The sequence below is a fragment of the Etheostoma cragini genome, chromosome 9 (genome assembly GCF_013103735.1).
Source record: "Etheostoma cragini isolate CJK2018 chromosome 9, CSU_Ecrag_1.0, whole genome shotgun sequence".
NCBI lineage: Eukaryota > Metazoa > Chordata > Actinopteri > Perciformes > Percidae > Etheostoma > Etheostoma cragini.
This window is the reverse complement of record NC_048415.1, coordinates 27,362,670-27,385,279: the sequence shown is the minus strand read 5'-3', so window position 1 is coordinate 27,385,279 and position 22,610 is coordinate 27,362,670. Positions and strand designations below refer to the sequence as shown.

General features: G+C 40.1%; 1 protein-coding gene across 2 annotated transcripts in view; it reads right to left on the bottom strand.

Moving 5' to 3' along the window:
* The window catches only part of st3gal3a (ST3 beta-galactoside alpha-2,3-sialyltransferase 3a), a 52,997-nt gene that overhangs the window by 22,099 nt on the left and 8,288 nt on the right, over nt 1-22,610 (bottom strand). The window contains exons 2-7 of one of the 2 annotated variants that reach the window (XM_034882259.1): nt 15,912-15,918; nt 15,038-15,177; nt 11,753-11,904; nt 8,164-8,206; nt 7,855-7,947; nt 857-951 (exon numbers count right to left, since the gene is read on the bottom strand). In XM_034882259.1, the coding sequence (XP_034738150.1) occupies nt 857-951; nt 7,855-7,947; nt 8,164-8,206; nt 11,753-11,867 (346 nt within the window). In that variant the 5' untranslated portion in view covers nt 11,868-11,904; nt 15,038-15,177; nt 15,912-15,918. The remainder of the gene's footprint in view (nt 1-856; nt 952-7,854; nt 7,948-8,163; nt 8,207-11,752; nt 11,905-15,037; nt 15,178-15,911; nt 15,919-22,610) is intronic. The other variant, XM_034882260.1, reaches the window with a different exon arrangement.

Genomic DNA, 22,610 nt, shown 5'->3' with positions numbered 1-22,610 from the left:
TCAGAACAGTTAAAACACTTCTTTAGACATGATTTTACAACACGTAGAAACTAGCTTGTTTAAAGCAGACAGAGGGCCTTTTCTTGCACACGGCAGAGCAAGTGTGTTTTCTATTTTAAGACCATCCAGTGCCACAATATTTAAATACCAAATACACCTGCGCCCATCTTTGTGCCCATGGGCGTGTGGTCTTACAGGGAGGTGTGTTCAGGTGAATTCTTGGCAAATTGCTATCTTGAGGCAGCGGGAAGTAATCATGGCATTAACCAACAAAAACCTGGTGTAAAGTAAATAGCGCAGCATGTCATTGGTATTTTAACAGCACATTGGTAAAATGCGCCTAGGCTCGTGCACAATGCTTGTTAAACACACACACACACACACACACACACACACACACAAACAGGGAAGCGCAGAAGCACACAAATGTGCAAAAGAAAAGAAAAAACATGATTACAGTGCAAATCCGCCATCATAATAGCAATGCTCCAAGTCACAAACGTGCCTGGCTTTTAAAGGGAACGGTAGATGACACTCTGATGGGTTTATTGCATGTTACGCCCAAAACACACCTACATCATGAACTAATGAAGACACTAAGTACAACCCTTTTGAACCATGCGCCTGCCGTACTCTTCATCCCGCCGTCAAACTAGCAAAAGAGGATTTGGGCATGCCCTAAACTCTACTGTGGCATGCGCTTCACGCTGTGCACTCAGATTGTTAAAATAGGGCCCAGAGGCTTTGACAGTGCTGGGGTATTTTACATACTAGTGGTTGGAATTTTTTGTGTTAAGTGGAAAGAAATGCAGTGCAACTCACATTGAGTTGACAAGACAAGAATGTGTAATCATACCTTGTGATTTTACACCAAACGGAGGCAAATAACGACTAATCTTGGAGAATCTTTTGTAATTTGGATCAAGGAACATGGGCGCCAGTTTGGTGAACCTGTTGATATAAAAGAAAACATGTTAGAACAAGTAAGGATGAAGAAGTGGTACTCATCAATGCATTATCTGTCCAAGACCCGTACGGCCGTGATGTGTATAGATGCACTGATTGATGGTAGAATTCTTAAGAGGATTTAAAGCATCGTGTTTCCAGCTAATCCAATGTCCATCTGATTTCACTTTCACCTAAACAAATTCAGAGATAAGTGTGAGAAAGAGGACAGAGCTGCAAATCTTACACAGTGAGGCTGTGGGAAGGGCATTTAAAAAGCATCACACATTGTTCAAAACAAAAAAAATAAGAAAAAATAAGAAAATGTATTTGAAGATGGGCACCGACTGAACAGCTGCTAGTATCTTCAGCTTCTTGCCCCAGAGCTATGTAAAGGGATATTTTCACACTGATGTTGATGGGTAATAGTCTCAAGACTCAAGAGCCCTATCTGCAAGGAACTAGTATGAGGGGACCTCACATGATTTAAAAATAACTGTGTCTCTAGTGGTGCATTTGCAAAGGATAAGCAAAGTGTATATTTTACTGAAATTATCCCCCACATATGATTATTAATCCAAAAGGAATAATAAAGAGAAGTATAAGTCTAATGTCAAGGCTCTGTAAAAACTTTCATTTATAATTGCCAACACAGCCAATACAACCCTGAGTAACAACGATGCTGATTTGCACAGGACTAGTATTACCACATAACCTTTGTTTGGTAAAATATGGTAAGGTAATTTGCGGTGGATTTTTACTTGACAAATTAGAGACATGGCAGACTCGCACAGGATTAAGATCCCAGCAAACCTCCGTCTGACACTTACAAATTACTAGAGGTCCCCAGGTAACACTAGTCAACTCATTAGGGATAAAGAATCTTAGCAGAAACAATGATTCTGCTGGAGCCCCTTTCATCCACATGAGCCAAAAACAAATTTTCTGGCTTCCTTGGCCTAGAGGGCACCCATTTGAAAAATAAAAAATTAAAATTAAAAAACTGTTCAAAATAAATCACATTTCTACTACATAAGTAACCCAAATTAAAGATATATTCAGCTTTCCAACTGTGAAATATCCCTTTAGGTCTTGCCTGTGTCCACATGTTCCTGATTGTCTTTTGGATTGTGTTGAGTTCTCTGCCTGTTTTGGACTTTTGGCTGTAAGTATATTTCCTTATAAAACCCCTTGAACTCTATACCTGCTTCCTCCACTTCAGCTTTGCATATAGGTCCAAACCCGCCTTCCTAACGTTATGACAACTATCATATTTTTCTCACATCATGTACAGATTTTAATACATTTTATTATAAAATGTCATAAACATGAGTGCATATAGCTGCTGTAAATGACAAAAAAATCCCATCCAGCCCCAGGTCTGGGCCAGAGACTGTATGAAACAGGTCTGGACTAAGACCTGAATGTTTTAAAAGTCTGACTCCGTCCCGGATTGGTTCCAGTGGTCCTTGGCTCCACGTTAAGTCAAAAAACATTTAGGCGTTAAAAGCAAGCATTTTATGTTCTGAAAATCTGTTTCTAAGTATTTAATAACGTGATGTAATCTGCAACAGGGTTACACTATAAAACCATTATACTTTTATGAAGATGTATACACTAGCAGTAGTAAGTGTATAAGGAGGTATGTAAACAATATAATAGGATAAAATAACATGATAATTTACTCTACATGAACACAGTCCAACTGGCTGGTTACCACCAATAGCTCACTTATAATGATGTGCTCAACATTACATGTAAAAACAAAATTACACAGTTAAGTGTATTCTGTTAGTTTGTTGTTTCACAGCATTAAACCTGCTATGCTCGATTTAATCTTCACATCTGTCTCCATTTTGGTGGATTAGGCCTTAATAAATGCCTTCACAGTTGAGCTTTTTATAGCACAACTAGACATGTATGTACATTTGTCTTTTGCCTTGTGCCAAGACCCCAGCGTGAGAGATTACAAAACAGACATTAATGCCATTAATTGTCTTCAGACTTCCAAATCCCATGTGTCAAAAGAGTTCAGTCTAAATCAGTGAAAATCTGACAATGGTCAGTAACAAATAAGAGAAAATGAAAACTAAATACAAACTATTTTTTTAGAGAAAGGACACTGTTTCCAAAGAAACAAGCCAGGTTACAAAGCAACCCCAGAGTTTTCTAACCAAATGGGAGCAGGAGTATTTCCAAATTTCTCTTTTAGGGGCTCGGAAACGCCAGAGAAGTGTGCACGCGAGGCGTAAATGTAGCAACAGATATATATTTGTTTTCAAACCAAAACAAAGTATTGTAGATGTAGCCCAAGTGTTAAGCCAGGACACTGATTGTGAAAGTTAACTGCTGAAGAGTTTTTGACCGGAAAAAACTCCATTCAAAATGTTTTGAAATACTATAATTATATATTTTTTTAAATGTCTCCCTTTGGTATAAAAGAAAATGCTTAAAAATGAATCAGAAAACACTGATATCTGAAAAACTTCTTATCAAAACCAACTAATGGTTTTTGCTTGGAAAAGTTGCACAAAAGTACATTTGGCTTTAAATGCTAATATAACAGGTTTACAGTTTTGAAAAATAAAGCCTTCAAAAGGAAATCCTTGCTGTGGAAGAACTGAAACAGAAGGAAAAATGTTTCTTTAACCGAGTCAACCCGTGCAGCTTTGGCAGCTTGTTTCCTTTGTGTGTAGTAACACAGAATGAACCGCAAATGAGCTCTGATTTGGTAACACAAAACAGCTGCTAATCAGTCAATGTTGGAAGGTCTACAAAATAATTGAAAGAAACACGAAAAACACTTCCAACACAGTTGACAAATCAGCCACTAATGATGCATCTTGCTTTTCTGATCAGAAGCAACAATAGATGAGATAAAGACATTCTTATCTGCTTTTCTACTGCCCTCCGCTGACGGAAGAAAGTGGAACAAACAAGATAAGAATACAACACAGATACTGTGTTTCTTTTAAAGCAGCAGGAATTTATGAATGACACCTCTGTTACGGTGCGTTCAGGCCAAAAAAAAAAGCATTCCAGTGATTTTTTGCATGCTTGTGCGGAACGGGGAGTGTCAATGAAACGGCCAATTTGTGTGACATCCTGTTGCGTTTTTTAACATTCCAATGTAGAATGAATAGACTTTATATTTTACAATTACTGTTTTCATTTGGCCCGTTTGGAGCCTGACGTTTCTGACCGCACTTGAAGGCAGCTTTTTTTCACAGGACAGAGAGAAAGAAAAGAGACGAGTAAGACATAGCGCATGCTTTGTTGTTGCAGGAAACATTCAGCTATTACACAAACTCCGACCAAAATTTTAGAGTTTTCCATCCAGTCTCACTTCTTTTCTTTTTTTTACGCTAAACGTGTAACGGGTGCGTCAATGAATCCGGAATCTGTGGCAGGCCAATGAGTGTGAGAAGGATAGTGAATGGCCACTGTAAGTGTCTAATGTGTGGAGGGTCCTAGAAGTAATCGAGCGCTTAAACTTCTGTTTGAAGGAGACACAGACAGATATCATAACAATAAGCAAGCAAACTCGTTATTACGACCTGCAGCTATTGTGCTGATGCCAGAGTCTACAATGTCACAGTAGGATGATAATAATTCGAAGTCAGAGGTTTGTGTGGCAAAAAAAGGCTGAACGCACCATTTTTGGGAATACTGGCTGTAAGAATTAGGCTGGTTGAGGTACTGTAAGGAGACAAACTCCATGAACTGTGAGTGTTTCAGTCACTAGCCAATAGTGCAAGCATTTCGCAGTTTAAACTAAATACACTAGTTAAACAATATCATAGCCTCCAGCAGAGAGTATGCCGTAACATGTTAATAAATGAAAAAGCAACGCCACTACCGGTTGCAAAAGCGAGACCTGTTAGCCATCCTCTCTTTTCCCTCAGTCTGTTTACGTCACAACCCGGGTTGGGTGCACCTCCGCTTGGCGGAGCTGTGTTGTTAGACCTCGGCAGTGCTACAGTGCATTCACTGATTTATTTGCATGATTTTTAAACATCAGCTCCGGAAGTTGCCACACACTGCTTCCTCACTTGGGTGAGAGAGGTAGAAATGTGACAGCAGAGACCGCTTCTATAAAAAAAATTAACACATAGGATGCTACCTATATAACTATTTACCACGTAAAACCAAATAGTGCTTGTGTGAGTGTTGTGAGCTCCTCTCTCTCTGGCTCCCTCATTAGTTTATATTTCCTACACTGGGTGTTAGATACTTAGTTAGCCTAGATACTCCCCATTCCATGGAAGTTTAAACACCTTAGATACGATTGTTTCAGTGTAAACAACAAAAAGAGGGAGAGCCTGTATGAGGCAATAATACAGTACACTAACAATGATATTACTTTGTTTGCATTTCTGAATGTGCATTTGTTAAGCATCATTCAATTAAAATGTGACTGTGAACGAAAATAAAACAGCACATTGTAGTTTCTGTATTTATTACCAAAGCATTAATTTGTAAAACAGCTAACATGGGGAAATGGGAAAAATTGTGTTGCAGGTTGAATTAAGTTGTACACCCCTACAATTTCTGCCTGTGCCCCTACATTTTTTAGTCAGGGTCTATAGTGCTACTAGTAAAAAAAGTTAGTCTGGAGTCCTGGGCTGGCTGTGGGAATTCCCACATGCACCACCTGCTGTTAGCTGCAGCAGTCCAACAAGCTGAGCAAAGAAAGCAGAATAAATGGGTCTAGGATGCCCTGGGCATTTTACCACTCTTTTCTCCTGAAGAAAATCCTCTCTTGTTATTTTAACATGTCTCAATCTGGACTCTGTGAGCACACTTCATTAGCGCTGCTGTCTCAAGGCCCTGGTGGGTTTGAGGGCTGCGTGTCTCTGATGCTCTCAAAGTAAGTGGGTAAGTGAACCGGCCAGAGGTTTTCTCACGCACTGGGACAACAGCAGAGCAGAAGAGGACAAAAATAGTTCCGCACCACACATAGGCCCATTCAGACCACTGCATTTTTGGACTCATTTTATACATAGTGCTGAAAACACAAGAAGAGGAAGGGCTTTCACGGTGTGGGGACTTCAGTTTTTAATAATGCAGAGGCAGAAAGAGGATCTGTCCACTCTGAGCTCAGAGCTTTGTATGACATAGGAGTGATTGACTGAGAATATAATGATTTAGGCCAGTTTTTAACCATGCTGGGGGTGAATTAGGTCCCCAGAGAACCAAAAGCACAGTGAGTGGAATTTATCAATGGGCATGGTAGGCAACTGCCAGCTAAAAGCATTACTATAGATTTATTATGATGGTTATATAAAAGATATGAGACTATGTTAATAGTTATCATCAAACAATGAAACTGAGTTATACATTAGCTATTAAACTCCCTTGGCTATACTACTTTTCTGTTGCCCTCCAGAAACAAGCTAGTGCATGTTTATAAATGTCATAAAGTCATCGAAAAAATAACCTGCGATGACTAATGAAAAAGCGCTACATGCAGTCAGTTATTCTTTTATATTATATCGGTTTTATTTTGCATTTCATGTTAGCTTACAGGAGTTGTCTTACGTAACTACTGATATTTATTTTTACTCCGGCTAGTCAGCCAGTGGGCCATCCTTGGTTTCAGCTCAACTTGGTTACAAACTTTCTTATTTTACAGATAAACAGTAACCTAAACATATCTATCTGAGGCAAAAAATAGCCAATGCAGTGACAGAATCTTAAATTCATATTTGATTGTCAATGCCTATTGATTGACACTTCATTAAAGAATCCTCGGCTCTGATTGATTGTATCTTTAGGCACAATAGAAACTTGTAAATGCCTTTCGGGGAGGCAGAGGAACATTGTTTTCACAGATTATCTGTCTAATGTGCCACTGTCAAGAATAAGAACCTACTGAACTACTTTAAAACATGGTGTGTAATTTATAGTGATGGCCAAAATTGAGCCTCACAAACCTTCATGAAGCACTTTCTTTATCTTCTGAGCCCACTAGATGGTGCTCTATATTCAACGAAGGGCTGAAAGCACACTGATTTACCCTTCCTTCAGCCTTCTTCTTTAAGCCAAGAGCGCCATCTAGTGGGCTTAAAAAATGGTTCACAAAGCTTCTTGAAGCTCATCGGAGTACCATCGCATTGTAAAGTCATGGCATTAGTAGGCAAATCAGACACCTATAGAACTGTATAGCTACAAAAATAAAACTCAGAATGGGGAATTATTGTAATCGTATATGTCACTTAGAAAGAAAAAAAAAAGACACCATGGTGGCACAGTAATACACCAACCCAGTCTCATTTTGTAATCTTGTCTTATAAGTCCCATGACATGTGCTCTCTGGAAGCTTTTTATAGGCCTTAGTGGCCCCCCAATACCATTTCAGAAGTTTCTTTCCCAAAATACAAGGGCAAGGTGGAGCTGGGGGTGTGGCCATGACCAATCGCTACTTCGCTCGTTTGAAAGCGGTGATGTCTCTCTCTCATGGGCGGGCCAAATTCTCTGGGCGGGCAAAGCAGAGAAAGGGGGGGGGTAACTTTGCCCCTTATGACCTCAAAATATTCCAGATTGGCCCATCTGAGTTTTCATTTTCTCAAAAGGCAGAGCTGGATATCAAGGGCTCGGTTTACACCTATTGCCCTTTCTAGCCACTGGGGGACTATAGGCAGGCTGGGGCAACTCATATTAATGTTAAAAAAACCTAATAAAGTGAAATTGTCATGCCATGGGACCTTTAAACTGTCAACATCTTGACATTTTTGAAAACTAAAAATGAAATGTGAAGAATCTAGAAGAACCCAAGCACTAATAATAAAACCGGTACAGGATAGAACAGTGATCGCACTAAGGTCAAACTAATTACAATGTTTGTAACTATTATGATGATGTCTAAAATGCTACAAGCTCACTTTCATAACATGTACGTATTCTTACTTTGGATAAATGGCTGTCATCTTGGCAGCTGCATAACCAGGCTTACACGCTCCCTTGCTGAGATTGCCGTATTTTAACATCAGCTCCAATGGCCTGGAGACATGGAGGAATGAAGTCAAGCAATGATTCAATCTTATATAATACATAATACAGTTAATACTGTAAATAACAGTAGGGACAACTCATCAATGCCGGGCCATGCATCTTATGTCATGATTGATACAACAACACACCAATGCACCCCACAGGTTAGTTCCTAGACACTGAGTGGGAAATGAAACTTGTATAAATAATAAAATGTATACTCACAGACTACCATCCAGCTTCAGAAGGAACCCTTGCTTATCATACACTAGAAAAATAAAAAAAATAAGGTAAATATGATGAGATACTGTATCATAGTTTATTGTATGACATTGAAGTAATTTAATTACAAAGAAGTTAATGGGTTTCTGTTCTAAAGTAGAGGAAAGACACCTTTTTGTCAACAATATGAAGAAGAGCATTTTTGTATACTTGACATAACATTACTTGGGATTTTGTTATCCCTCAAATGTTGAATTATAAACTTGCACATTTTAAATACAACAGCCAGCCGACTTGGCCAAGTGATTGCTTTTGTACTTTTGTGTTTTTTGTCTTTGTCAGTCTTATAGAACAATATATATGCACGTGGGTATGTTGCTTCTGGTAAAGGTTAGAGGATGGAATACAATTCAGAAAAATCAGTTTCAGTGTGTATGTATTTGAAGGCTTATCATATACCAATACACTGCATGGTGGTTCACAATAGTATAAAACAGGATTTAACAACTCTTGCTGGTTTGAAAAGATATATTTGCAGCTGAATTAGTCTGGCTACCAAAAAAAGGTTACAGACTTACAAAAAGGCGTATGTTAAATAACAAGCATTTGCTTGGCTCTACATAACACACACTTTTCTAATCAAGCCTGGACACAGAGGCTCAACTCCACCAACCCTTTTATGAACTTTGAGTAAAGTCTTCATCTCTAACAAGCAGTGTGCAAACATGCAAACCAATCATCTCCCAAATTGCTAGCAAATGCTGATGTGCCCAAGGTATATTAAAAAAAGTAATTTGCTCAGTGTGAGTATTTTTAGAGAAGTTAGTTAGTTGCAGCTAACAGACTAAAAAAGAAGAAAAAAAACTATAAAAAAAATAACGTAAAACTAGGTTCAGCAAATTGAAACTTTCTGGATTTTAGTGTGTAGGATGTAATGCTTTTCTTCTTTTGAACAGTGAAGGGGCAGTGTGGAGGGAAAATCTAGGCAACTAAAACCACTAGTGACACATCCTGTCTCTAAGGAAATGGACTGGCTCCCCCATCTGGTGAGAAGAAGTGCCAAAGCGGAACAAAATAGTCATCCCTTCAACAAACATTAAGCCACCAGAAAATACAGTATTACAGATTTTGCAGAGTATTATCTATAGTATTAGACAGTTATCAAAAAATTAAACTCAAGGTGCAAAACATTGGCCCAGATGTGCACCACTATGAGACCAATGTCACCCTCACAATTTTTGAAAAACACTACACACAGTGATCTGCAAAACACTAAACAAACGTGTATACACTACACACAGAAGTAAATTATAATGTCACTGTCTGTCATGTTACTCCACCTGGGAGCCAATCTGTGAATCTTAGCCATCAGCCACGCAAACACACAGCTGCTTAACTATAGACCCACCAATCAGCTTTAATAAATAGAAATAAATAAATAGAAATGCAGCAGGTAAGTCTAGTATTTTCTGATGAAAACTGGGACCGCTGAACTGCTTCTCGAAAGCACAATCCAAGGAAAAGAAAGAAGGGCCGGGTGAAAAATGTATTGCATAGTCAAAGAAATATGTAAGTATGTTCAACAAATTGGTCAGCATGAGGGTTTGCTGCAGCATTATATCAGAATTTCTGCAGAGCAAGTTTGTTTTGGTCTGCTACTGTTAAACAAAACAGTAAAAAAAGACTTCCTTCTTAATTCTTACAACTGCAGCAACATGCTTGCATCATTTTCCGTTTACCATAATCTGTGAAAACCAGATACACCGGATTGGATTGAAATGATCCAGGGCCTTTATCTGTAAGTGTAATCTTTTTCATTTGTGCATGCAGCAAAAATCACTTATTTAAAATATTTTGGGTCATCATAAGCAACGGAGTATCTGCAGTTTTGTGTTCTATTACGTGACTGTTGATATTAGTCTTAAAAACCTACCACATTAAAATAAGGCCGCTTAGTGGGGCTTTATCAATGTTATTGTTAATACATAATGTAGTAAAACTTTATAGACCAGTTAAGCCATTTACACCATGTTTTGTGTGGTTCCTAGGTTTAAAAACCCTGCGGAGAGTTTGACTGGTTAATTATTATCTATTTGATAACTCTGTACAAAATTGAATTAGGCTAAAAATTAATATACATGTTAGTCACTCACAACGAGTTCATTCAATGCAATGCTGATATTGTGGCAGAGCGTTTTTAGGCTTTTTTTCAATTTCAGTTTTTCAGGGGCCTTTGGCCCCGTCTTTTGCAGAGCGGACAGTTTCTGTGGGTCTACTCTTTAATTTAGTTGAAGTTGTGTTGACTGTGTTTAAAGGAGAAATATGCCTGTCCTGCCCTAATAAAGACATATTTTGGTTAACTCCAAGTTATCATTCCCGTTTGCAATCGCTTACACATCTCTGCACCCACTGAATGGTTTTCGTTTAGCAGAATTTTGTCCGTTCTGTAAAATATTGTTTTTTATACAGGTTGCCTAGATTTTCAGAAGACATTTCCTGATCAGCGCTGCAGCAGAAGTCACGCAGGCCTGCATCTCACCTGATCACGCAGCAGAATTGATCACTGCAAACTGTGTTGATGATGGACATAAACTGTGTTCTCTTGTCCTAATAGTGATACAAATAATATAATAAATGTCAGTTTGGGATTTGGGAACACATATTTTAATGATATTGATACATTACTTGAGCTAAAAAAAAACACAGCTATTTTCCAGAATTCCCGGGATTCCTGGGAAATGGGTCGTTTTTTCCCAGGATTTGATTTATCAAATTTTCGGGAAAAACATTAAACCCTATTGTGGATCATATGGTTACAAAAGTTTTTGCAAGAATGTTTCATTTTGCAAAAGGGTCTGAGGCCTTCTGCTAATTGTGTGTGTGGCTGTGCTAATTGTGTACCGTGTTTTGAAAAACTGGTCCCCGTTTTCAAAATAGTGCTTAAAAAGGAGAATTCTGGTCAATTTTCTTCAAATTTTCTTTGTGAATGAATAATGTATTGTAAATGAATAAACGTTCTTCTTTAAAATACAGGAGGCATAAGTATACAGACCCCTATGTTAAATTCCAAGGCAGGCGCATTTTTATTTTAGCGTATTTTCTTTCTTTTGCACATTTTGTACAGCATTTCCTGTTAATTTTGCTTATGTATATCTTTTTTCTCTACAAGCTTTCTTTATATATTTACAGTTAGCTGGTGTGTACATACAGTGAGAAAGTATAGTGTGTCCCATGGCGGACATCAATACCAGTCAGCTGCCTAAATGTACAATGTTAGCAACTGGACAATATTACAGAGGGTAACTATCACACTTTTAGAGTACGCTGTCATTTGACAAGATGTATTTGCATCTTGACTGTCTTGGTCTGTGCAATGATAAAGGAACCTTTTGGTTTGATAGCAATTATTTATTCATTAATGGATTGATTTACATTTGAAACAAACAAGAGTTATTTATTTAATAAGGTTTATTAAGTTGATGTGCTAAATGTAAGACGCCGTGTGAGCATTGTACTTAAAGTTTTGAAAATTGTGAGTTTGTTTCAGTGCATGTGCCAAAGTGATAGGAGAGGAAGTGAGAGGAGGACTCACGTGAATTGTGGCCCCAGCTTCCTGAGCTGATCCACCAAGACCAGTAGTAGAGCCATCCCAGGGCCAGCAAGGAGCACAGGCCCAGCAGGAAGTTGCGGCTGGGTTTAATTCTCATCTCAGGCTAGCATACATGGCACATCCCCTATTGGTGCCTGTTTGACGAGGAGATGAAAAGGGTTAGTCCTGTACTCATACACAGCTTGTCATAATGTAATACCATCCCCCCCCCCCCAGAGACGCTGAATGCCTGAGACTCTACAACAGTCAGCAGAAGTATAAAATGGCTTGCTTGTTTTCCCGATGACGATACTTTATTTTTTGATGATCCACAGTGGGAGTTGGGGGGGGGGGGATGCTCCATATTCACAGGTGTACTCAGTTCCTGGTAACCTAGTCTAAGTAATGTGACCTGGAACCTAAGTCATACCTTGTCCAAATTATGTTTTGTGATCCTTTGTTCAAGGCTGGTTAAGTTCAAGGCTCCTGGGGTCCATTTCAGAAAGGAGGTTTAACAAACTCTGAGTCCAACCCTGAAGTCTGAGTTGATTTGCCCTGAGATGGGAAACTGAGATTTTGGTTCCATAATAGCTGATTTGTGTCGATTCAATCAACTCAGAGTAGGTTGACTCAGAGTAGGTTGACTCAGAGTTAAGCGCGTCGCCACAATAAAAAGGCAGCATGAATGAAGCCACGATACTACGATTCACCATGGTAACAACCACAAACAAACTGGTCGGCAGAAAGACTCATGCGCACATACAGCGAGGTTGAATATGTATTTAGTTTTTTTTTTTTTTTTGAAGCAACACAGCGGCTGCTGCAAAATAGCAAGAACTGGCGTGGAAGAAAATTGCTGCTGGGGTCAATGCTCAGATATTGTATTAATCCCATATTTAAGCACAGGTAAACTCCAATGCTACTGGTGAAAACTGGAATGGTAGCAGGCTTAAGCTACACCTATCATTTCATTTAAGGTGCAATTCTGCAGGCAAAAAAGTTAACTACTACCGATCCCATTCTGAGGTTGCATCACCATCATTAAACAGAATTATGAGTTACACTCATTTATTTACATAATATATACATCCAAAGTTGTAAAACTGTCTAGCATGCTTTGGAAATTCTTTACCAAATGTGGACGGATAAACTGTAGCAAAACATTTCCAGCTACTGAAATGCTGTAAAGTGTGCTCTACTTTGAGGCAGGTCAGTTAAAGTGGAGGTAGAATTTTGAGAGAATTACAGCAGCGTAATGAGATGAGCAAAGCATCATCAGCCCTTGACCAGTGGCTTTAAAATAAAAAGGGTAAAAAAGTAAATATCTTCACATGGCTTTGATCTACGTGTTTGACGTGACTTCAAGGCTTCTTTATGTCATTTAATTTTTTTCCCCCAATCATGTGATAAACAAATGAGAAAAGGGAAGTATTATTGGAGGTGAAACTGAAAATTATAGGCAACATTAAAGATTCCTGTAATAAACACAATCTACCAACCATATACTCAAGTCTGCTGTTGTGCAACAGGAAAGCTTCCAGAGCAGACTGATCTCTTGTTTGGCCTCCATTGACTTACATTACCTTGAAATAGTGTGTAAAGGTATGCAGTAGCGAACAGTATGAAAGGGCAAAAATCTGCATAGGGAGGTTGTGTTGTTGTGGATGAGTAAAACACAGGACTTTTACCCAGGAGACTGAGGATCGTGTCCCCCGTGTCACGTTCCCTATACTCAACCATCGGTTTGTTTTTTATTAAAGCCAACCCCGTTCTTCTTTTCCTATTCCCAACACGCGTGTCACATTTCCTAAAATCAACCGTTGCTTTCTTGTCATGATAACATTGCCAGTGGCTTGTATGTTTATGCCCGTAAACAGCATTGACATTAATGTATCCTTTGTTAATCACACAAGGGGATGTTTAGTATATACATTACACACAGGCCTGAATTACACACACAAGCTCAGTGCCTATACATAAACTAAATGGAGAGATGTCAGAGTAAAGGGGATGCCCATGGAAAGGCGTCCCGACATGTACACGCGGATAGCTCAAAATGCGTACAGGTAATGCGCCGCTTGGCTTAAAAGGAGAATTCCAGTCAATTTCAATATGTAGAATTTAAAATTTGCCCTGTTCAAGCCTGTTGGGTGCATAATCTAGCAGGAGGATAACACGGTGTAGGCAGCACCCATTGGTTTCCTTTTTCTCTCTACTGACAGCACTGCACATTTACAAACAACAGAGCTACGTTTTGAAATTGACCGGATTACTCCTTTAGAGGTGCCCTGCCACATATATGTCTGAAGTTCTACCATGAACTCTATACCATTTGTTTGTGGAAAAAAAGTATTTGGTAACCTTGTTTCAAGCCATTCAAGCGTGGAATAGAAAGCCTGCAGGAAGACTCAGCTGTGTGTGTGTGTGTGTGTGTGTGTGTGTGTGTGTGTGTGTGTGTGTGTGTGTGTGTATATATATATATATATATATATATATATATATATGTGTGTGTGTGTAAACATTGTTAAAATAAAATGTTTAAAAGCTTAATATTTGAAAAAGTTGAAAAAGTCCCATCATCTGCTGAAAAAACTGAATGGATGTTACTAAGAGCCAAAAAATGTAGGGAATAGTACAAAGAAAGAAAGAACTAAATAACAATAGTATTTGCTGTTCAACAAGCATTCCCACAATCAAGAAATTTCTCCATACGTAAAAGCAAATTGCGTAGGGATGCAGGCTGGAGAGGTCAGACCAGGTTGTCATGACCGATTATCATGGGAGTAACGTTATAGTGCATGTGTTGTGATTTTTAATATCAATGAATATTTTAAACACACTGATAAAAAGTTAAAACGAAAGGGACAGAGGGGGAGAGCGTGGAAATTAGCTTAACCACTAAGGTCATTTATTTTACACTGAACTGGACTTTAAATGGCGTACTTTTATGTGTGATGAAAAAAACTATTAACAGTGAATGCAACGTTAGCGTAACGGTGAAAACAAGGTGATGTTATTGCAGCTAGCAACTAACGGCTAATTAAGAAGTGTTATGTTGGCTATATATAGCCACACTGCTTTAATGTCCCCGTAGTAATGATAGCCTATTAGCGTTAGCATTAGCTGCCAGAACAGCCTCCACTAACGTTATTTCTCAGACTGGCTGGTGGTGACATGAATATGACAATAGGAATGTCAGGCAAATTGGTAAAATGGCAAAACAAATTGCCAATAAGCATGGCTGGCTGGCAACGCTAGCAAGCAAGCAAGTCATTCACAAGCTCTTACCGCACGGTTACCGCTACCATTATTTTCCGACTTGACCTCAAATCCGTCGGTGCTTCCGTTGGCCACAAAACTACCAATATGCATTGGCCAACATTGGCGTTATGTGAAAACATCCCAAAAGTCAATATCTAGCTCTGCATCTTCACCCAGTTAACGGCATTGACTGTAAACTGAGAGGCAGACTCGGTGGTCCCGCCCCTCCGTCCAGTCTCACTAACCAGATTGGTCCAAATCGGAAATAACGTCACGCAGTAGTTCACAAATCTATTTTAATAGGCTCGTTCGAGATGACCTGCGGCTTGACCGTACAGTCGCATCTAAAGAAAGATTCACCGTTATCACATATAAGGATCAGCCTTCATAGCACATAAAAGAAGTTACAAACATGTTTACATCCTGTTTGATCATCCGAAGGCAATGTCACTCCCCCATGTAGAAATGGAGATGTCCTGTCTTATCAACGAAGATCGACTTCAACAAAGGTGATTAAACCCTAAATATTTCAGTGCGCACATGACCACAGTTCAGTTAACCTAACGTTAGTGGTATTATAGGGTGACTTATTCAATTTTATTAACATTTGAAATTTTTTTTTAGTGTTTTTGGAATGCTATTGAGTAAAAGTTGACATATTCCAGTGTGTAATTATACATCAACATACATTCCGAGGAGTAGATGTAGGGCCCTGGGTGAATGGAGGCTGAGTAGTGGGGAAGACAGGAGGTTGGGTCACAACCCTTGCTATTTGTTGGTTTTTACGCAAGAAAAAGAAGGCCAGATATTGAAAAGAATGGTCAACATGCATTTTCATATTCATGTTTTGGTAAAAAGAGAATGTACCTTGATTGTTTTCTGTAGCTTTAATCTGCTCCACTATGTCACTGGCATGTAGCTGTCTGAAAACATACAGATCAATAATTGCCACCCACATACATAGATAGATAGATAGATAGATAGATAGATAGATAGATAGATAGATAGATAGATAGATAGATACTTTATTCATTCCGGAGAATTTAGAAATTTGATCATAATATGAACTAATTTTATATAATTGTATTTTTTTCTTTTTACTCACCAGTTGTTGGTCTTCCAGCTATGTCTCTGCTCACTCTAAGCATGACAGCACCCTCACGGTGATGCCGATTTTGTCTTCCGTTGTTTGGGATTAAAATCCGGTTCTGCAGGTGCCTTTCACACATATCTAATTGCCTGACAAGACATCTTCCCTTTATTGTGTGGGAACACCATTATAATTGCCAACAGGTAGTGCCTATCTGAGTAGTAACTGCACAGTGTTTTGACAGTTTTACTGATGATGTTGTCTTGTCAGGGTTAATTTGTGGAATTTCTTGCCTTATTAATGGGGTTGGGACCATTAGTTGTGTTGTGCAGAAGTCAGGTTGATACACAACCAACAGCCCTATTGGACAACTTCGAATTCATATTATGGCAAGAACCAATCAGCTAAGTAAAGAGAAACGACCGGCCACCATTATATTAAGAGATGAAGGTCAGTCGGGCCGGAAAATTGCCAAAACTTTGAATGTGTCCCCAAGTGCAGTTGCAAAACCCTTCATGCGCTACAACGAAACTGACTCACATGAGGAGTTCCCCAGGAAAGGAAGACCAAGAGTCACCTCTGCTGCTGAGGATAAGTTCATCCGAGTCACCAGCCTCTGAAATTGCAAATTAACAGCAGCTCAGATTAGAGACCAGATGAATACCACACAGAGAGTTCTAGCAGCAGACACATCTCTAGAACAACTGTTAAGAGGAGACTAGATCAGACCTTCATGGTCCAATAGCAGCTAGGAAACCACTGCTAAGGAGAGGCAACAAAGAAGAGATTGGTTTGGGCCAAGAAACACAAGGAATGGACATTAGACCAGTGTAAATCTAAGCTTTGGTTTGATGAGTCCAAGTTTGAGATCTTGGTTTCCAACCTCCACATGTTTGTGCGACAGAGAAAAGGAGGTGTGATGGTGTGGGGGTGCTTTGCTAGTGACACTGTTGGGGATTTATTCCAAATTGAAGGCAGACGGAACCAGCATGGCTACCACAGCTTCCTGCAGTGACATGCGACATCCCATCCGGTTTGCGTTTAGTTGGACCATCATTTATTTTTCAACAGGACAATGATCCCAAACACACCTCCAGGCTGTGTGAGGGCTATTTGACCAAGAAGGAGAGCGATGGAGGGCTGCGCCTCCACAGTCACCGGACCTGAACCCAATCGATGGTTTGGGGAGAGCTGGACCGCAGAGTGAAGGCAAAAGGGCCAACAAATGCTAAGCATCTCTGGGAACTCCTTTAAGACTGTTGGGAAACAGTATCAGGCGACTACTTCTTGAAGCTCATCAAGAGAATGCCAAGAGTGTGCAACGCAGTAATCAGAGCAAAGGGTGGCTACTTCGAAGAAACTAGAACATAAGACATATTTTCAGTTATTTCACACGTTTTTGTTAAGTACATAATTCCACATGTGTTCCACATTCATAGTTTTGATGCCTTCAGTGATAATCTACAATGTAAATAGTCATGAAAATAAAGGAAACGCATTAAATGAGAAGGTGTGTTCAAACTTTTGGCCTGATCTAGTACATATATATATATATATATATGTAATCTGGATTACTGCATTATTTCTGGATTACTGGATGCAACTCTCTCTTCTTTGGTCTTGCTCACAAATCCCTCCAATTGGTCCAGAATTCAGCTGCTGTCCTCCAACTGCTCCACTGGCTCCCGGTTCAGATCCGTATCCAATTCAAAGTCCACCTGTTTGCATTCAAGGCCATCCACAACCTCGCCCCCCCATATTTGTCTGATCTCCCCCAGCGTCCCACTCCCCCCCGCTCCCTCAGATCCTCCTCCTCCATAACCTCTCTGTCCCCCTCCGCCCGGCTCCACCTGGGGGGCAGAGCATCCAGCCGCTCTGCTCCCTGTCTCTGGAGCTCGTTACCAACCCAGCTCAGAAACATTGATTTATTCCCCCATTTCAAGTCTCAACTCAAAACACATCTGTTTAAAACTGCCTATTCCACTTGAATGTCTATTGCTCTGCCTTTTCTGTTGTTTTTGTTGTATAGTATTTTTTTGTAGTTGCTGTTTTTAATGTATGAAAACCCTGTATGGCGTCCTTGAGTGCAGAGAAAGGTGCCTTTCAATAAAATGTATTATTATTATTATCATTATTGTTATTATATGACATCGGTCTCTAATCATTGCAAATGTCATTCCCTGCACCTGGGGGCGGTTCCTTTTCACCTGGTGTATTTAAACCCATTCTCATTGGTTTGTCGTTGGCGTGGTAACATGTTGAGCGCATCTCAGTGTCTGACGTCGCTGTCATGGTAGATAAACATCTCCATTGTTCCAGTTTCAACACAGTGGGGGGGGGAAGGGGGGGGGCATATGGGCCACATGTTTGCTTCCTGTTATGGGTCAAACATTTTCTTTCTAGAGACAGCTGGAGACACATAACTACATAACAGAAATATAATTTTTTATCAAACATAACCAACTTTTTAAAACTCAACAATTGAATTGCTCACAATGTGCTTAGTCATACAAAACAAACAATATACAGTACACACTAATATATACACACTATAAACAGAAACTATATAGACAGGTTGAGACAGTGCAATGAAGAGTGCAAAGTCAGTTATAATTATGATAGTTATTGATTTTGTAATTACGGAGCATAGTGGAAAAGATGCTGGAATAAATAGTAATATGTTATTATGTAAGTATTATATTACAATAGGAACAGTATGAACAGCTCTGAAATAGAGAATGAGGAATAAACAATAAGTGGAACCAGTAAACAGACTGATTGGAGACACTGTTGCTGGGTTACTGCACGAGAGTTGAACCTGACACTGTGAGTCAGAAGTCAGCTGTTCATCAGAGTGATGGCTCGCAGCTCGATCTGCAGAAACCTACAGGGAACCAATCGCAAACCGGCTTATCTACCTGGCGCGCAATTGGAGGGTTTAACACAATGACAGAAGAGAAGAGACAAAGCACCTTCTTGTTTAGGGACGTTACAGAGTCAACGCATCGGTACGCATCCGCATCCGCATCCGCATACGCAAGGCTATACATACGCATACGCTTATGCATACGCTTATGCATACGCATATGCAAAGCTACGCATCGCTATGCTTCGGCAACCATTATGTGTCGATGCGTGGCAAAATGTGTCGTCCCAGTTTTTTATGCGTCGATGGTGGGGACATTGCAAGTATTGTACATTATTTCAAGTATGAGTTATACTTCCAGAAGAAGGTTTGAATACAGCCTCCCGTGGTGGCAAAAGGTAGCTAAAGCGTCAGGCCGATTATGGATCCATGTGAGGCTAACCACCTCGATAGGCTCAGGAAATATGGCAGGAGGGAGGGAGGGAAAGAGAGAGGGTGAGGGAAAGTAAGAGGAGCGACATACACACCACAAAATCTCCCACGGGAACAAAGCGCTATTTTGAACCGCGACATCAAACAGGTCACGCGGCGGGACGATCCCTTTTAATTTGACTTCATTTGTCCCTCGATATTTAAGGCAACATGCTGCTACTGCCGTTATTTGTTATTGACATTTGTTGTGTTAATTCAGTACAAGGGTACAAGCGGCCCAAATGGGTTTCCTTAGGGGGGTCTCTGGCGTCTCTCTTAGAGAAGGATGCTTCCTGGGCGCCCCCATAGGGAGGTGTTCCAGGCATGTCCAGCTGGGAGGAGGCCTCGGGGAAGACCCAGGACTAGGTGGAGGGATTATATCTCCACCCTGGCCTGGGAACGCCTCGGGATCCCGCTCGGGAAAGGGAAATTTCCCCTGCTGGAGCTGCTGCCCCTGCGACCCGATATCAGATAAGTGAATTAGGAAGATGGATGGAAAAAATTCAGTAGCCTTCACATGAATATGAATTATCCCACTGTGACCAGCGCCTGTAACGCTTGTGTCCGCTGTGTAGATCATTAAAGGGAGCATGTTGCTCGCGTTGCTTAGTCTGTAACGGCCCTTACATTCAACACAGCAGCCGCTCAACGCCACCGAAACGAAGCAACCCGTTGGTACCGCTGACGCTTCTACGTCACCCGGATCGTTGGTCTGATTGGTTGAAGGACTATCCAATTGCTCACAGAGTCACTTGAGCGATGCCCGTTGGTCCCGCCTCTTGCGCAGACTCCCCAGCCAGACTACAGAACAGCTGAAAGTGCTTGAAATGTAAGAATTTTGTAACTTTGCTTGGGAATAGCAAACGCAGAAAAACCCCATTCCCGCACACAGACACCTACAGTCTGACACACACACTTAAAGTCACACACACACACACAAAGATGCAGAGACACATAGACACACACACAGACACACGGAGAGCAGGCCCAGTTAGACACAGTTGAGTTTTATAGCACCTACAAACTGTGATAATTACACTCAGGTCCAGTAGACCGGAACACCTCATATGTAATAGTTTTTCGAAATATGTGTAAATGTGTGTGTGTGTGTGTGTGTGTGTTATGTTCTTCACAGAAAATGAGTCAAGGCCAGTGAGTTTTAGTTAGAAGAAATCATAAATAGCATAATTTTTCTTTTAGCAAACATTAAAAACGGGTCCCACAGACTCAAACCCAAAACTAAGGAGGCTGCTTTTACTTTGAATACTTTAAGTATGAAGTATGAAGTATACTCCTGATGATACTTTTACTTAAGTAACATTTTCTGTTGCAACCTAGTGGCGTGTTGACCCAACGCAGTGGACAGAAACGGGTAAAATAAGTGTAACAAAAGTAGCAAAAGTTCATATAAACAAAAATGCCTTAAAGAAAGTGCAGGGAGCTGCAGGGAGTCTTTGAACGTTGCTCTGATCTCGTCTTCGCTGCATTTGGGTCCAAGCCTCGCTGATTCCATCTCACAACCCTAACAGGCCTCGAGGACAAACTGCCAAAAGGACGAGTTAATATAAAAAAAAAAAACGGTCATATCATTTTGTCCTCAGTAACTGGTTTGGCCAGACCTGAATAGAGAGTGAAATTGTTAGTTCTACCAAATGATCCTGTAGAATTAATTATCTCAGAAATATTTGTTTAATTACCATTATAACTGTCTCTTTCAGTCAAATTTTTTTTTTTTCAACACATAAAGTTTTCAAATAAAGTCCCAGGCTACATTTTTTAATTATATATCACTGTTATGTGACCCCCCCCCCATTTGTTCTTATTGTATCCTGTTATTTCATATATATTCTGTGTGTGTATATTTCATGTGTGCTGTGTGTCTGATATGTTGCTGTTGCAATGCTGGAATTTCCCTTTTTTGGGGAATTATTTTTGGAAATCTATTTAAACCACGCCTCTTTATTATCATAACACATTGTATTTTTTTCTTAAATAAAGATAAAATTGACAATTACCATCAACAGTCTTTGGGACCTTAACTAATGTTAAAGATTAAAACAGCAGTTAAAATCAGCGATAACTTTTAATAACAATTATTACATATATATTGAAGGCCCAGCGTGTCATAAATGTGTCCGCACATTAAAACAATCCCAGAAGTGGAATGTCATGGATATATCAAATCAAATCAAATGCATTGGTCACATACAATTATACAGAGTATATGTAGTGAAATGCTTTGTCCACTGTCTCCATGGCTGTGCAATGTGTAAAAAGTAAGGAAATAAACAGAAAAAGAAGAGAAGAAGAAGAAATGTCTAAAGTGCATGAGGTGTTTCCAACATGCTTGTGCGCCTGCTACAGTTACATTCAGTGTCCGGGTAGCTAGGGGATAAAAACCTTTCCCCATGCTGTCTGTGTGGGCCCTCAGGCCAGAGTGTAAGGCAGAGAAGAGGCAGTTTTTGGGGTGACTGGGATCTTTGGGGATTTTCTTTACTCTCGACTTTAGGCTGAGTCTCATTTCTGTATCTTAGCCATACCCATTACCCCTTCCCCTAGGTTTTGCGCGTTCACGCGAGACTAAGGGATGTCCCAATACCCTTTTTGATCAAGGGGTAGGGGTGTATGGCCCTTGGAACCACAGACTGTGAATGAAAATATCAAGGGGGGACGCGAGGGGTATCCATACACACATTACGCAACTACATACCCTCTCCTGATGCATATTCCCTCTGGGTTGGGTAGTGCCCTCCTAGTGGTACGTTCAGCCGATCTCACTACTTTCCTTAAGGCTCGACGGTCTTGCTGAGTGCTGTTTCAACCCCAAGCTGTTATTTTCCCAGTAATAATACTGTCAATAGTGGCTTTGTAAGTATTTGCTGAGGTAAGTTCTTCAGGCGACTGAAGAGAAAAAGACACTTGTGTGCCTTTCTCACCAGTGAATTAACAAGTCAGATCTTCAGAAATAAGGACACCAAGATATTTCTTTCGACTCTCTACTCGTTCCTCCTGAGAGTCGGTGATCTGGAGTGGTTTGTAAATAATGTTTATGTCTACTGCATATACTACACCTGCCTGAGTCTGTTAGTCTAAAACAGGGGTCATCAACTATATTTGTCAGAGGGCCAGAATTTTACCAGACAGTCTCCTTGGGGGCCGGAGCCTTAAATAAA